Source organism: Pseudorasbora parva, chromosome 6 (assembly GCF_024679245.1).
Source record: "Pseudorasbora parva isolate DD20220531a chromosome 6, ASM2467924v1, whole genome shotgun sequence".
NCBI lineage: Eukaryota > Metazoa > Chordata > Actinopteri > Cypriniformes > Gobionidae > Pseudorasbora > Pseudorasbora parva.
This window is the reverse complement of record NC_090177.1, coordinates 31,551,293-31,569,310: the sequence shown is the minus strand read 5'-3', so window position 1 is coordinate 31,569,310 and position 18,018 is coordinate 31,551,293. Positions and strand designations below refer to the sequence as shown.

Genomic DNA, 18,018 nt, shown 5'->3' with positions numbered 1-18,018 from the left:
CCAAATCAAATGAAAATAAACTTTTTATCTTCACTTACTACTTTATATGGAAGAGTACTGACGAGGATTAGGGCCGAGCTAAAAACATTTTTTTTTAAAGCATCTCGAAATTAAAGTCATTATAATGCGAGATTGAACATTTCGAGAAAAAAAGTAGATATACAATCTTGAGAATAAACTCATTAAATATCGAGAATAAAGTCATTGTGTTTCGAGAAAAAACGTTTTATATTTTGAGAAAAAAGTCGAAATAAAATCTTGAGAATAAAGTCATTGTGTTTTGAGAAAAAACATGTTATATTTCGAGAAAAAAAGTTGAAATAAAATCTTGAGAACAACACATTCAATCAGTGTTCATATACTGATAGAGGACATGGCAGAGCTGGATCACTTAGTCAAGCTATATTTCAGACTTTCTTTCAGTAACAAAGAAATACTATCAACTTTAGCTAATTATGACATTATAATTAGCATTCGAACTTTAAAAAGAATTTGCAAGCGGCTAGGTCTTTTTAGTATAAAAAATCAGTCCAATTTGCAGACTGATTTCGTTGGCTTGCTGTGCTTCTTCCATAAAGGTTAACACTTTAGAATAATGGTCTGTTATTAATAGATAACTATGAAGGAAGTAATACAGGACCAATGCCTTGCACTACTATAGCTTGACTAAGTCATCCAACTCAAGAAGCCATGTCCTCTATCAGTATGCAAAGAGCACTGATCGAATGCGTTATTCTCAAGATTTTATTTCAACTTTTTTTCTCGAAATACAACGACTTTATTCTCAATATTTAATGAGTTTATTCTCAAGATTTTATTTAATTTTATTTCAACTTTTTTTCTCGAAACACGACTTTATTCTCGATATTTAATAAGTGTATTCTCGAGATTGTATCTCTACTTTTTTTCTCTAAACTTAACGAGTTTAATCTCACATTATAATGACTTTAATCTCGAGATGCTTTTTTTTTTTTTTAAGCTTGGCCCTAATCCTCTTCTGTAGTAATTTTAGCATAACACAAAAGAAGATATTTTAAAGATGTTTATTTGTAATATTTTAAAGTGATGAAAAAACATCATATTTGAGTGGGCTATCCCTTGTAAGGCAAAATATAAATGAATTATGGATAAAAATATTTAAAAACCAGTAGAACAATGTTATGCATTTTGTAGATTTGTGGACTTACTAGTGTTGTCAAAAGTACCGACTTCAAAACCAAGTTGGTATTGAAATGAAAAAAAATGTGACTATACCAGCATTCACTCCAATCACAGAAATATGTTGAGCATGTGAACACAATGACCAAGGTGTTTAAGAATCTGTCCAGAAATGCTGGTATAGTCACATTTTTTTTATTTCAGTACCAACTTGGTTTTGAAGTCAGTACTTTTGACAACACTATATACAAAACACAAAAAAAACTAAAACAAACACTTACCTTCAATCTATGAACATATCTCTCACTTAGGCCGGGGACACCCTGCAAGAGTGCCGTTAGCGTCTCGGCTGTGTGGCATGTCTGTTTTTATTTCGGCTCCCATGTTAACAGGTTTGAGTTTGCACACTGCCTGCATCACACAAAAACGCGAAAACGTGTGCATGCTCGAAATATTTTTCACGCAACATGCGAGCGTGTTGAAAGCGTTTCCAGGCCTAATAGAATAGGAAAAGATGTTTATGTCAATATTTATTCATGAAAACAAGGATTTTCATGTTTGAAAGTCTCTAGGTTAACATAAATGCAGATATAGGCCTAACTGGAAAAAAAAACAATTAGCGATTTTTAAATATTGTACCTGTCAATACAGAACTAAATATTTTGTAGCCTATTTTGCCGTCAATACCATGTATGGTCAATAGCTACTGCCGACGTTGCCTTCAATATATCAGTAGGTTTTATGTTTAACATGAAGTATAGGCCTTCCCTGTATATCAGCAGCAGCAACGCCGAGTCAGACACACGCTTCTGGTGTGCAAAGACAGAGAAAATGCCACGCACCCGCCCTGCGGCTGACACGCAACAGAAACGTTTCGCTTGCAGTGTGTCTCCGGCCTTACTCTGTGGAAAAAGCCACTGGAAAAGAGTCAGTATAGGACTCGGGCAGAAATCATGTTCATGGATGTGGTTACGTTACTGTAGTGTGAAGCAGAGCAGGGCCGCTGGAGTGATTGATATGCAAACACACGGCCAGCGAGCAATGGAACTTTTATTATGACGGGACAAAGTCGACGGCACCATTTCCGCTTTTCCAGTCATGAGTATGATGTAAAGCAGCTCTTTTTATTATATTAGATACATTTAAGTGTGTTTAAAATTATGTTATGGCGTTACTCTGTGCGTTTGCTCAGCAGCTGCTGTGACACTTGTTCACACTGCTAAGTGTAAAGCGCTTCTGCCAAATAAAACCAGAAACCAAGGGTAACGCAGATATGACGCATTTGACAGGAGACTCCCTCAGACATCCTGTGTCATTAGTTAAAATAGCAATTTTCTTACAATTTAAAAATAGTTGAAAACATTTGAGATATTGTAAGAAATCAACTGAACAAAATATATAACACTGGCCTGGTGAAATTTGGATATTTGACTGCAAAAATCCTACATAGTGCACTTTAGTCTTATATAATTTTCAGCGCATTTATTAAAAGAGTTTTTTTTTTAAATGTATTAAATAAATTATAGTAATTAAAATGAATTGAACATTTTAAATGATTAGCAGCAATAATATATTTTGTCAGAACCTTTAGTACATTTTATATTATTTATAGTTGTTGTTCATAATCGTGGGAGAAATGTGATCTCTAATTGAAACAAAGAAAGTTGTGATTCTGAATTTATCCAGAATCATGTTGCTTAACTTATGGCATGTTCATTATTCATCCATGTTTTACATTCAGCTTAACATCTTAAATAAGTTTTGAATAACAATTGTTAGGACTGTTAAAAGTTTATGACCCAAGACAAGTAGAGAAAAAGATTGATTCTAAAAACATGCAATGTAAGCAACTTTCCACACTCAGACAGGAGCACACGTCGCCAAACTAGATAGACTAGTTGTCGCCCAATCACTAGAATTACATCACAATGACCTCAAAGGCCACAGAAAAGCGTCTTCAGGTCTGATATTGTGTGCAGAAATGTCCATCTCATTCATTAGGGCTGCACAGATCTGGTACACACACACACACACACACACACACACACACACACACACACACACACACACACACACACACACACACACACACACACACACACACACACACACACACTCCAGAGATTATCGGCTTCCTCTGAGGTTGGGAACATCTTAACTAACTATAAACAAAACATTTCTCCAAAATATGCTGATAACATGTGCTTTCTCTCAGATAGAGATACAGACAATAATACAGGCAATATTCATATTGATTCTTTACTTCTTCAGTAATAGAACAAATAAAGTGGATAAAATATAATAAGTTAAAAGGAAAGACAAATCCATATTTCATATCTGGAAGCCAGGCTAAGTGAGAAAACAAAGTTACTGTACTCCTGGCATGTTAAGGGTGTGTGATATCTCCAAAATCCAACACGATCGCATGTGAATGCGTATCAATAATACAAGTGTGAAAACATGTATACGCCAAAATGAGTTTTGGGTAGGATGGGGGTGGTGAGTGGGTGAGTGGTTTGTAATACGTCATAAAGTGCGTATCATACGCATGCGAAAAACTACCATAGGCACACAAAAACTAATTTTGGCGTATACATTCCACAAGATTGCACACTCGTAATATACATTTTCGTGAGATTGGGCTCCCAAAATCCAAACACACGACACCCTGTTGCTAAAAAGTGTTTAGTGACACATCACACATCTCTAGGCCAGACCATATTGTTCTTACATAAAATTTGCACAAGAGGATGCCTTTGATTGGTTACTACGTCTATCCATCAAAACGTTGCTGGCAAGTCTTTTGCTAGGCATTGACCGGCTCAAAAAGGCACAATATGTATGATTTATAGATACAAATATTCAAAGACCAGTAGAACAATGTTATGCATTTTGTAGATTTGTGGAATTACTAGTGTTGTCAAAAGTACCGACTTCCAAGTTGGTATTGAAATTTTAAAAAATGTGACTATACCAGCATTCGCTCCAATCACAGAAATATGTTGAGCATGTGAACACAATGGCCAATCAGAGGTGTTTAAGAATCCGTCCAGAAATGCTGGTATAGTCACATTTTTTAAATTTCAATACCAACTTGGTTTGGAAGTCAGTACTTTTGACAACACTAGTAAGTACACAAAACACATAAAAATTAAACAAACACACACCTTCAATCCATGAATGCATCTCCCACTTTCTCTGTGATCTCAGTGTTTAAATCTGTGTGTTTCATATCTCAATACAGCAAAATAATATAAAGTAGAAACTTTTGTAAATAGATTGGACTTGAAACCTTTTGACTTGTTTTTATGACTGAATCTGTTTATGAATAGTTTTATGAATGTTATGTTTAAAAGTTGCTGCATGCTTTCAGAAAACAAAGTTTTACAATTTAACGATTAAAAACAAAAATAAAGAAAAGTTAAGCAGTTGTCATTGCTTCTTTTTATTGTTATAAGGGCCTGTTGAAATATTGTAATTGACAATTTGTACAGTTTTACAGTAAATAAAAAGTGTATAATGATTTACGGTTAATTAAAAAAATTGTATGTTCCACAGTAAAACAATATACTGTACTGTAAAAAAAAATCACAGCAAGATAAATTGTACTGTAAATAGTAATACAGTTAAGTTAGTTTACAGTAAATTACTGACAACCTGCTGCCAGTAAGTTACTGTAATTTATCCTCTTAACCTGTGCCCCTATTTTTGAGAATTTTCTAAAAACTACATACCCAAATAAAAATGTCTGCATCTCCTAAACCCTATGGTCTATATTCATAAATCTGGTCTTATTTTAAACTACACACTTTGAATGTTGTTACCCAAGTGTCATAACTCGATTAGTATAGGAACAGAGTAAAGCAAGGGGAAGTATGCAAGTGACTCTGTTTTGTTGTTTTTTTTATTCCCTGAGGGATTTTTTTTTTTTTTTTTTTGGTGAGATTTTAATGCTGAGGCCCTGAAAATAACTAAATATAAAACTGAATGTCTGATTATGTTTTGATTCAAATTTGAGGATAATTTTCTCAAAAATGTAACTTCTGTAAGCTTTTATGTAAAATAAATAAATAAATAAATAAAAAAGACTAGGCGTCCTTTCTTTCACTAAGGCCCTTTATTTCAGAACTCTTTTAGTGGTCAAGAGTAATTTTTTTATTCAAATAATAATGCAATAAACTGCTCATTATAATGGATATACAGTTCCTGAAAAACTAAAGTAAATATTTACAGAATTAACAAAGTGTAAAAAAAAAAACTAATTTAGTTGATAAAAACAGTCTGTCATTGAGTCTGCACACTGCACTATGATGTGTGCGTAAACTGACAGGCGCCTGCCGGTTTGTGAATGTGCTTACATAACATTTGCGCAAGATGATGCCTTTTGATTGGTTACTATGTCCATTCATCATAACGTTGCTGGCTAGGCATTAGCTAGGCATTGACTGGCTTTATCCAACGAAAACCATAGGCGCTATGACAGAAAGCTTTCACAGCCAGTAAATCGCTTCATGTATATGACCACTACTCAGAAAGGCTGTGATTGAAGGAGAGAGACCTGGGAGGGTTTATATTGCGAAAGAGACTATTCTTGCAGGGGATATCACCAAGAAACTGATAAGAATCGATATTTCATTGAAAATGGACAACTCAAAACGCTCATGCCAACAACGAGTATTTTTAGTGTTTTCCCTTATTTTTTCGTTGTTTTGGATTAAAATGTAGGATGATACTAAACTGAACATCAATGCACACTGTGGAATTTGTTATTTATATTATCTTATTGTAATCTTTTAATTTATTTTTAAAGAAAATTTGCATATTACATTGTGTGTCAGTTTGTGTCAAATGTCTGGTCTGTATTTTGTGTCAATTTTGCTGCTGCAACAACGCAATTTCCCTTTGGGGATTAATAAAGTTTTTCTATTCTATTCTATTCTATTCTATTCTATTCTATTCTATTCTATTCTATTCTATTCTATTCTATTCTATTCTATTCTATTCTATTCTATTCTATCTAGCCATCACAATTCCTTGCGCTCAGCCAGTTTGGCTCGATTTGCCTGGAACGCTACAAAGTCTTGAGTCTTGGTTTGAAGTTGTAACTTACGGGCTTTTGAGTAACTTTTTTTTGTAACTTTTGAGTTCACATCACACATATTTGTTAAGTTTAATTAACTTATTTTATTTAATTAGTAAATTTAGTAAAAATGTATTTAATTAATTTAGTTAAATAAATTAACACTTATTTCATTTAGTGAATTTCACTGTTAGGTTTTATGTAACTCATTTTATAGAAAATATAAGTCAGTAATGATTAATAGGCGTGGAGCTCTTTAAATGTATCACTCACACCTTGGATCTTTAAAAACTTGAGGAAGTGTTCTATTGTTCGCCAAAACAAACCACCCCGCCCCAAACTCACGCCATTGGTTGAGGGCTAACTCAAATACTTGGTCTTTCTGAGAGATTTTCCAGCAGAGCTCATTGTGTGATTGCAGGTCGTCAGGATGACAGCTCTAGTGCTCTGCGCGGTGTTATTGTGTCTGTCTGGATGCTTGAGCTCAACAGAAGCTGCTACAGGACTAAACACAGGTAAGAACATACATGCTCTTTAACTTCAGTACCAGTCTGAAGAAATGCATTAATGCCTTACAATATATGACATCTCAGGACATTACAATTTAAACATACAGTACAGACATCCAGTGAAAGATAAACTTTGTACATGTTTAAAGGTGCACTATGTAGTATTTTTGCAGTAAAATATCCAAAAACCACTAGGCCAGTGTTATATATTTTGTTCAGTTGAGTACTTACAATATCCCAAATGTTTCCAACTATTTGTAAATTGTGAGAAAATTGCTATTTGTCCGGTTTAGTTTGAAATACTTTCATGCACCTTCTGAATTGGTTTGTTTGAGTGATCGGAATTAAATACGTCTCGAAAGACTCTCGGAAGGCATTTAGGCCTACTCCTGGTCATTTCGCAACCAAATAGATACCTGATCAGAGAAAATGAATGAAGGAACCAGTTGTAAAAAGGCCATAACTCTAGCAGCTGCACTGAAGAAACAGACTCTTTAACCCTGCGCGAGCCATATCTTGACAGTGGCGCAAGCTATCATGGTCTCATGTTGTTTCCACCAGCACATCTCATTGTTCATTTTAATTATTATGTTCATATTAACGAGCCGTGTGTTTGTATAACAATCACTCCAGCTCCACAACAGTAGGTCCTGCTCTGCTTTACACACAGTAACGTTAATAACCGCATCCATGAACATGATTTCTGCCCGAGTCCTATTTTCCACCGGCTGTGAGGTGAAGACCACATGTCCCAAGATATTTCGCTCACACTTTCCGTCATCAAACTACGCCTTTGTTTAGAATAGGCACCCTCCAGTAGACGGAAAGTTGCATAGTGCACCTTTAAATAATTAATATAAAGTTATATAAATGTATAAATTGTCATAGTCCAATATTTCCACTGTACAAGGAAAAACAGATAAACTATACACGGAATACACAGTTGTTGTTTTTTTGTGTGCTTTTTTTCACAGTAAAACGAACATTAATATCAAATGTTTTGTATTTTCACGTTTTAACAACAAATGATACAATATAAGATAGGGCGTTCATTACTTATAACTCATAACTTATAACTTGATCAGTTTTAGGATTTTGTTGTTGTGGATTAGAATAAATTTGACAGATACAATTGGTTACAACTATACACTTTTTATATTTGAAGTTTGAGACACATATTGCAAAACCACTTTCAGATGCTAAAACAAACTGTATAACCTGATCTCCCCTAATGATGCTTTTCTGTAGTTATATTATATTATATTATATTATATTATATTATATTATATTATATTATATTATATTATATTATATTATATTATATTATATTATATTATATTATATTATATTATATTATATTATATATTAGCTAAAATGGCTTGACATAGTGTGTGTGCTGCCTGCTTTCAGTGAGTTTCAATAAACAGTTTTAGTTTAGAAATTGCATCATAAAATCATAAAAAGTTAAAAAAATAATTACAAAGAAACAGCAAGTAACACATTGAATAAAACATTAATTTTAAGACTGAAATAGTTATTTCTTGTAAAACGTATTTAAATGATGTTTAATCTTTTTATTATTTTTTTACAGTGAAATATTTTCATTGTATGGCTCCAGTATTATATTATATTATATTATATTATATTATATTATATTATATTATATTATATTATATTATATTATATTATATTATATTATATTATATTATATTACATTACATTATATATTGTAAGGGTGGATCGCCTACAGTGGTTCTTACTTCAGGGTTGCCGAACGACTAAAGAAACGTTATCAGCAAGATGGTAGAAAACTGTACATTTCTTGTCTATAACCACCCACTGCAACTTATACCAACGACGGAAATAAGCGCAGTTACAATAGCAAAATATGTGGGAGAGCGTTGCTTTAATGTGACTATATTGTATTGCAATAGGGAGGACTTCAAAGTCAATACCAAACCAAAACTAGTTAGCAAATCATTTATAATTGAAAGAATTTAATGACAAAATCCGGTTATGGTTACACTTAAAATAGTTACAAAATAGATGAATGGGATGATAAAAACTTTACCATTAATCGTACCCAGCATGTATAGAATGTTATCTGAGAGATAGAGAGAGATAGAAAGATAGAAAGAGAGAGAAAAAGAGAGAGCAAAGAGAAGAGCCAAAGAAGGCCCCTAGAAGTGACAGCCAGAACAAAAGACAGCGTCAGAGGAAAAAGACCCCGAGCAACCGTTGGAATCTTGTTTTATCCATCACGTGACCATGTGACTGAAACCCTGAGACATTCAAACTGACCAATCAAACCAAACTTCCCCCACTGTACTACAGGTGTGGCACCATTTGGCCTACAGGCCCTCAACATATCTTTGTCTTTAGGAATCCCAAACAGCCCCATTGATAAGAGGGGTGGGGGGGGGGGGTGCATGGAACGCAGTAAAACAAACGTCTTTGTTCAAAGTCAAATATCTTAGATTATTTTGGATTCTTTCAATATTATATTATATTATATTATATTATATTATATTATATTATATTATATTATATTATATTATATTATATTATATTATATTATATTATATTATACAGGCTTGAATCTGATTGGCTGATGAGCCTACTAAGGTGTGCGATCATTTATGAAAACAAAATTAAAGGGTGACTAAACCCTAAACAACTTTTTTTAAGTAAATGATCTGCAAGACCACAACACGCTTTCAGACACGCTTTCATACAAGTAATTTTTTGTAGTTTTATATTATGTATTTGAATGAATTAAGAGCCGTTTCATGTCTAACCTTGAATTGCTTAACTCGAGGGTTGATTTAGAAAGTAATTAAAAAGTAATTAGTAATAAGTAGTTAAATACTTTTTGGAGAGAGTAATTTGTACAGTAATCTAATTACACTATTGAAGATGTAATTAGTAACTAGTAATTAATTACTTTTTTAGAGTAACTTACCCAACACTGCACCCGTGGCACTTGCGGTCTTCATTGGCATGTGTCACTGACATTATCGCGACCCACACTGACACGACACCTGAATGGCACAGAGTCGCGGAACATGTCGCAGTGTGTCGTGTGTGTTTTTTTACAGTCTATGGTCGTTACACCTCCGGTAGACTGACAGATTATTCAAGCACCAATACTCACGTGACAGAAAAGCCAAAATAAAAAGCCTAATTTTGTTGTATTTAAGATGTCAATTAAACGCATTAAAGCCAGTAATATTTTTTCCAAACATGTTATTAGTGTCACGTCTGTATTTGATTGGCATGTGCCACTGAATGTTTTGTAATAGCCAAGGTCACTCATTCTAGGAAAAACTCAAAATAAATATCATACGGTCACTACGAATAATGCATTAACAGTCGCGATCCGTTACTGTAAAACGTTATTTTTGCGTGACAAACTGACATTGCAACATACTGACATCTAGAACCTCAATAAGCAAGCAAAACATAACTTCACCTCCAAGCCTAAACCTGAAATAACCCTACTCCTTTCAATGTCTAATTTAACGAAAACAATCACCAAAAACTAAATTTCCAACTGTTTTATTTTTATTCTTTTTTTATTATTATGTAATTTAATGCATTAAATGTAATGCGTCTTTATAGTAGCCTAAACTGTGGTTCAAGATGCCAGTTCACACTACATAATTAAATTAAATAAATGATATGATTATTTATATTGCCCTGTCACTGTTGCCTGTCATCATAAATAATTTTAATAAATCCATTAAATAATCATTAAGTTAGCCTATGTTTGCTATATCCTTAAAGGTGCCCTAGAATGAAAAAATTGTATTAACCATGGCATAGTTGAATAACAAGAGTTCAGAACATGGACATCACATACAGTGAGTCTCAAATGATTGCCCATTATTTCCTCCTTCATATATAAATCTTGTTTGTGAAAAACACAACAGAAAAACAGACGATTCTCGACTTAACGCCAACTGGGACGCAATGTCTGGGGATCATTAATATTTACGTATATTAACATTTGTATACAGCAGCACATGCGTCACGCGGGTGAATTTTTTTTTTTTTTTACATGTCTAGTAAATGTTTCTTAATGCAAGAATTTTTAGATATTTAGACTTGAAACAAGACAAAAATACTAAGTAAGAATGCTTTTTTTTTTTTTTTTTGCAGTGCAGACTTTACTAACATGGAAGTTCCCCATCCCAACAATTACTTTTGCTTGTCTAGTAAATACTTGTTTTAAGAATTTTTAGATATTTTGACAAGAAACAAAACAAAACTACTAAGAAAGAAAAGCATTTTTTGCACTGTCGTTTGACATCATATTTTACTCTCCATGTCCGATTAAGAAAGATTAATTTTTCGAGTCTTTCTTGTACCCACTCCTTCTCTTTTTAATTGATGATTGCCGTGCCTCATTTTTCGAATAGGAAAGTGCGCATCTAAAAAGTTCCAATTGTGTCTGGTATGCACGTCCGTGTGCTGTCATGACAACAACGAAAAAGTTGACAACAGCAGTTCAACTGAGGGGTGGGTGTGGCAACAGTAGCGTGCTGAACTGTCAAGTAATGTTGGTTTGGCTGCCTGAGGCAAGAAGATATAGAGCGACCAACTTTTTTTTGAGCAAGCATTAATTATGCGTGACACGGTCTCAATTTGCGGGACGCATGAATTTTGCTTCAAACGCTGTGCACGCACGCGCTACGCGGGACGGCTGGTCACCCTAATGTGAACTCCTCCTGCAGTGTTCAGGGGAACTGTTAGTGCTGCACCAACCCGCGGCGCCACTTTTATGAAGTTATTTGGCCCGCCCCGCACCACTGTATATATTTTTACAACCCGCCCCCCACCCGCGACCATTAAATAGACATACGGGGTCCGCGGGTTATGAGACGACCCGCGCATTACTAGTTCAGGGCTATCAGGGTTGTCATGTCAACAAAAGCACGCGCGATGGCATCCCCTGTTGTAGGATGACAGAGCTTACGACAGTAGTTGAGGACATTATTTTTTCCCAACTGTAGGGGGACCCCGAGAGCAAAAGTTGCCAAGTGCTGCTTTAATATTGGGGGAATCTATAAGTTATGACATTTGAACATTTAATAAAAAAAGTAACACAGTAGTCACTTTCCCTGGTAATTAGTTACATTTGTAATGATGTAACTCAGTTACTATTTGTAACTATAACTAATTACTTTTTTTAAAGTAACATGCCAACACTGTATATTATTGGTATATATTTCACAAGAAATAACTATATAACACTTACAAAAATATATTTTTTTGCAAAGAAAAATTCGTTCAGCATTCAGTGATATGTTTTCTCTGTCTTATGTCTGTATAACAGTAAAGCCAGGAGTGTGTCCATTCTATCGTTTTATACCACGAGTGTGTGACATGATTCGTTACAAGAGGGAGCTGAATACTTGTACCGATGACAGTGACTGTGGCGAGAATGAGAAATGCTGCAGCAATGGATGTGAACTTCAGTGTATGGCTCCAGTTAAAGGTATTTATGTTAATGTAATTTAAATTTAAATCAATAAAAAAAATACAAATTGTTTACACATTTTTCTGTAAGTAATCACAAAACATAATTAACAACATAAAGAATATTTGTTTAATAACATCATTTTATGAATGAAAGCCATTAGCACAGATACCAATAATTATTTTTCTCATAATTTTAACCATCAATTATAGGCATTCAGCATTAAAGTATAATTGAAACCCACCAATTTGAACATTTATTAGGCTTTAAAAAATATACCATGTTTTAATTTAAGCGAACTTAAAACAATCTTCACGTAAACCCATTGTAATAAATGTCACATTTATCTGTGGCTTTAATATATCAGGGCTCATTTGTTTCTATTGGCCCAGTGAGACCGGTTCAGATTTTTACTTTAAATACTAAAATGCACAAACACTTATTGTTTTCATTGTTTTTTTTACCCATGTAACCATATACTTCATTCCGTTTCTGTATATTTAGACGGGCTACGTCTACATTAATCCGGATAGATTTGAAAAGTTTCTCATCCACACTGAAACATCAGAAATGCCAAATTCAACTTACTGCGCATGCGTAAAACCACATAAAAGCTCACTGAGATGATACAGACATCAGAAAGTTATCACAATTCTTCTGGCAGGATCATTTTATTTAGCACAATTCTCATCATTCACTGACATGTCCAGGTCGCACTCGCTCAACCATTATGTTTGGTCTAAAACGCAACTCCACTCGTGTTTTTACCACATTACCACAGGACAGAAAATGCAAGTATATTTTCTGCATTCATTGCAGGACTGTGATGTGAAGTGTGCTAAGTAATTTATTTTAGCAACGTGTGAAAGTGAATAGCACATAACTGGAACAATAATACATATATTGGGACAATATGCGTCACATGACTAAACATGCGTCATCATTTTCAAATATCTTCACAATCCACACTACGACGCAAAGAAGGAGTTTTAAAAATGAATCCACTTTGGGGACCGTTTTCAAAAAGCTACGTTTTTGTTGACTGAAAATGGCATCTCAGTGTGGCTGGAATGACAAAACGGAGAGAAAAATATGCGTTATCAAACGAAAACGTATTAGTGTGGACATGGCCTAGTGTGTCAGATTAGGGAGACATACAAAATGTGCAGGGCTGGGGTGCCTTCAGGACAGGTTTGAAAACCACTGGTATAGCGAAAGCAAGGCAAGTGGACTTTGACCTCAATACCAAAACTACTTCTGGGAAATAATAGGACTCAAAGTTTTGAGTTTAAATAAATATTTTATCTTAATTGACGTATTAACGTAAAGCTTCCACTAAGAAAAATTACAAGTGGCTTTGAGCCAAAGACAAATAAACAAGTTCAGACAAGACTAGGGTGATATTTAAGGGATAATAATGTATATTCATTGAACACTTATTACACAGATTTTCTTTGCCACATAAATAACTACAGGGACATATTGAATTGAGATTCATGTTTAAATCTTATTTGTTTATAAATCCATTTTGTACAGTGTGAAAAAACAATCATCCAGACAAGATGATCACAAGAAGTTATAGTAGTATTATTAGTAAAGTCAAATTATTTAATTTCTAATACAATCAAAAACAGTCGCAAGACACAAGTTGAAACGAGAGAACTCATCCGTTGTGATGAGTGGATGTGCGCCGTGTTATAATGCGTTGCTATTGATGACGGACGGCCATTATAAGGAAGGAAATCCCACAGAATTTAATCTTGCTTTTAAAAAAAAGTGCATAGAGCATTTATTTTTTATTGATTTGCAAATATAAAACTTGAAAAGCTTTCATCTCATTTGAACAAAACCATGGTAATATTGATAGTCATCATAATTTGTGACACTATAATCATGATATATATATATATTTTTTTTTTTATACAGCTCCATTCCGGCCTCATGATATAAATCCTTCCCAACCACCTGAGGTCATGGAGTGAACCGTGCTGATTTAACCACAAGTAATAAGAGTCATTATATATGTTTCAGGGAAATGGGAGTTATTTTACTTAAATCAGGGAGTTCTTTTACTTGGGTCAGTTCAGTGCTTCATTTATGTATGCTTCTGTAACCCTGTAACCAAAATGAGTGTGTTGAAATAACAGAAGCATATGGACATGGCTAGATGGCTAAATAAACAAAATTACCCCATGACCTACACTGAATTATTCCAAAAAAAAAAAATTGTGCTTTGCCAGGTTGTTGCTGAATTGCACACATGTAGAACAAATCATACTAAAGAAAAATGATGTACTGAGTCATTTTACATTTGCCATGTACCTATCCTATATAAACTCTTGTATTCCGGTGAGATTCTCTGTGATTAAAGCATAAAGAAAGGCATTGTTTGGAGTCTGTCTGATTACTGCTCTACTCTAGAGATCTTACTTCTATTCTCAAGTGATAGTGCTGTTGTGGAGATCTGAGGCCGGTGGCACCAGCTGTGTGTAAGTTAAGTTACAACTTATGCATTATTAAATATTTTTGCATTGCACCATTAAACTTAGTTGAAATAAGCTAATAAGCTCTTGTTTTACATGACAGACTTCAATTATTTACATGAAATGCTGACATTTACACTTATATTTTAGCTCTTTAACATGAACCTGTGCAAAACTGTGTGCCGCTGCATAACCAATAAATGTAATTGCTTTTGTTTGTTTTTTATTATTTCAGCATATATTTGGAAATGTACTTTTACCGTTGGTTACGTGAGGCAAAATAAGTTATAATAATGAAGGATAAACTGAAATTCAGAGCATTTCAACAACTTTTGCTCACGTATTTGAAGGCTGCTATTGGATCATTGAGGGTAAACGTTGTGTTATGTGACTACGCATTACTTTATGGAGAGCTTACGACCTACTAGCTACGTTCTGCCTTAAGATCAAATGGTGCAACCGAAAAAAAGAGTTAGTTACAAACCAGCTACTAGTTACTAAGCCTCTAGTGTGGACTTTACGTTCAAATTTAAGAAAGAACTTGCGACCGACTGGTGCAACCCTACCCTGTGGAGCAAGTGGAGAGACATATTAGAGCACATATATGTAGGTGTCTGGAAGATGCGTCTGGAAATTTCAACCACACACACATACAAAAAATTGGTAAGCTGATAATGGTACTACTTGGACAAAATAAAAGTTACTGATTAAATTAGACTGAGTGAGTTCAGGGGGGGGGGGGGGGATCATTACATTCTTCCTCAAAATAAACAAACAGCTGCAAACTATTCTTAAAACTTTACAGGTTTCCAGTCAGTTTATTATGGGAAAGTTAACCAGAACCAAAGAGCTGCTTCAGAATTTGAATTCAACACCACTCAGAACAACACACAGTTATGATGACTGTGGAGATCACCAGGCAAAACACAAAAACAAATCTGTCCAGTCCTTTAAAATAACACGTACTTGAATATCAGTGCATTACAGAAAGTGGAAAATATTTGCCACATTTTTAGACATTAATTTTCAGTAGTTGGATTGTGGCGTTTGTTTCTCTGGTGCTTGGTCTCGCTCTCAAAGAGGTGGCGTAAACTGAGACGACTTAATATCACTGATGCTCTTTCATGTGTACATTTCTCCCAGATGTCCAAAGCATACAGTTCCTCTGAGAAATGTTCACGTGACAGTTTTCTAAAACAACACTGCAAAAACTGTATTTGCTTATGTGACCCGAGAAAACAAAAGACAAAAAAGTGGCTCTTATTTTATTGAGACAAAACAAACATTTTTTAAAAAAATGGCTCAGCCATCTGTCTTGGAAGCTCATTTGTTCAACAAAAGCTCAGAAAAGTCACTTGGCATCGAGTCGTTCCAGGGCTGAAAAGCATCTTAAAGCACCAGCAGATGCTGTTTTAGTGTCCTAATTCTCTCAGCTGCCTAATATGGACATTTCAGACGTCAGACCTGCTCTCGGCTGTTAGGTCAGCAGTGGTACTCCCCTTATACGACGAACGAGGTTGGCCAACCGCTTGGCCAGCGGTGGACTCAGTTCATACACTTGAAACGTGCGGGTCAGCAAGTTGTAAAAGGAGCCGTAGCCCACCGCGACCACCGTGCAGGTGAGGCAGATGACGTTGTAGGGCATGCTGAAGTCAGGCGTGGGTAGATTCACCAGCAGGGGTTCGGTGTACACTCGCACAAAGTAGCTTGATTCTTCTTTGACAGGGACACTGGAAGTCAGAGGTGAAAAATGTTATAAAGAACCAAAAAAAATAATAAGGTACACTTATTTACTATCAACACCAAGGACAGTTTATACTTACAAACTGCTAAATAAAGGTTGGTCTTGTGTGAAGTTGGTGTTCATTGCAACCATGCTTGGCACAAGGGCGCTAACCACAGAGGACCTCCAATAACATATTTTTGGAGTATCAATCAGATAATAGGGATTCGTAGAACTATAATAACATTTCGTGATTTATATTTAGTCAAGAATTAGAAAAGAACCTGGATCTTTCAAAATACTTGATAAGCAAGACTATTACCCAACATAGAAGCCGTGGTTGGGATCAGGGGTGTACTCAGTCCATTTAAGCAGGGCCCTTTCAAACTGTACAGTGACTTCTGTCATCGAATGAGGTGGTAACTGGACCAGCATCTCCAGTAGATGAGGACGATGGCGGTCTTTAGCAGGCTGATAGTGAATGTAACCTAGAGGAGAAGAAACAAAGGTCTGTAAGCTCTTCATACCAGACATTTTCTGTCTACTTAAGGTAGGAACACACCAAACCAACGGCAAAGAACTAGCGCTTAAGAAAGTGTTGTTGCCTCGTGTCGCCAGTGTCAGGAAAAAAACAAAAACAGCACCTGAACACACCAAAATGACTACAGGTGACTGTCAACTAGCATGCATGTTCTTTATGCAGATATATATTCAACATTCAAAAAAAGAATGTGAAACTAAGACTGCAGATAATCAAACCATAAAGCAGTGCCTGCTTTATTAGGCAGAAAGTGAACAGTGGTGAACCGGCAACAGTGGTCATTGATCAAGGCTCATTGATGCACGTGGGGACCGAAGCCTGGCCCATGTGATTCGATCAAAAAGACAAGCTAATAAAAAGGGTTTCAGAATACACAGTGCGTCACAGTTTGTTGTGTATGGGGCTGCATAGCCGCAGATCATGGCTATGCCCCATCGTCGACGCCCCATCATATCGACGCCCCATCCCATCATTTATTTCCAAATAAATCTCTATCTTCCGTGATACCCTGAAATTTTGAATATTCCAATCTAATATGATTTCTGACCTGTAAGGTTGCCAGAATAATAATCTTACACCGTGTGTTAATAGGCCAGAGGAGAACTGGCACCCCGACTGAGTCTGGTTTCTCCCAAGGTTTATTTTTCTCCATCACGCCCCGATGGAGTTTTGGTTCCTTGCCACTGTCGCCTTTAGCTTGGCTTGCTCAGTTGGGGACACTAAAAATATGATTAAAGTTATTCAACTTATTATACAAATAAAATGTATGAATTAGGTCTTATTTAATTCTATAAACTTAAATACTGATCTGCCAACATTGTTGCTATATGATAAATTAAAATAAGCTGATAACATCACTGTTTTCCCCAGTACGACTGTACAGCCAAATCTAATTTTGTCGCAATATTATCCTGTTTGACACTGTGAAGCTGCTTTGACACAATCGTGATTGTAAAAGCGCTATATAAATAAAGTTGATTGATTGATTGATTGATTGATTGATCAGTCAGGGTCCCCATGCTGACCCCTGTCCATCGCTGAA

At 35.2% G+C, this 18,018-nt stretch overlaps 1 protein-coding gene and 1 long non-coding RNA gene across 2 annotated transcripts; one reads left to right on the top strand and one right to left on the bottom strand.

Moving 5' to 3' along the window:
* The first annotated feature begins 6,643 nt into the window (after window positions 1–6,643).
* Window positions 6,644–14,814, top strand: LOC137078896 (uncharacterized). Its single transcript, XR_010905368.1, has 3 exons — window positions 6,644–6,753; window positions 12,086–12,247; window positions 14,156–14,814. It is a non-coding gene; the product is annotated as an uncharacterized lncRNA (long non-coding RNA).
* A 1,209-nt stretch (window positions 14,815–16,023) lies between these two features.
* LOC137078891 (GPI transamidase component PIG-T-like) lies at window positions 16,024–16,975 on the bottom strand. The gene is made up of 3 exons (XM_067446687.1): window positions 16,758–16,975; window positions 16,536–16,619; window positions 16,024–16,442 (listed from the first exon to the last, which is right to left on the bottom strand). Exons 1-3 carry the CDS (start codon window positions 16,967–16,969, stop codon window positions 16,190–16,192), a joined length of 549 nt encoding a protein of 182 aa, XP_067302788.1. The 5' UTR covers window positions 16,970–16,975; the 3' UTR covers window positions 16,024–16,189.
* Window positions 16,976–18,018: the final 1,043 nt, after the last annotated feature.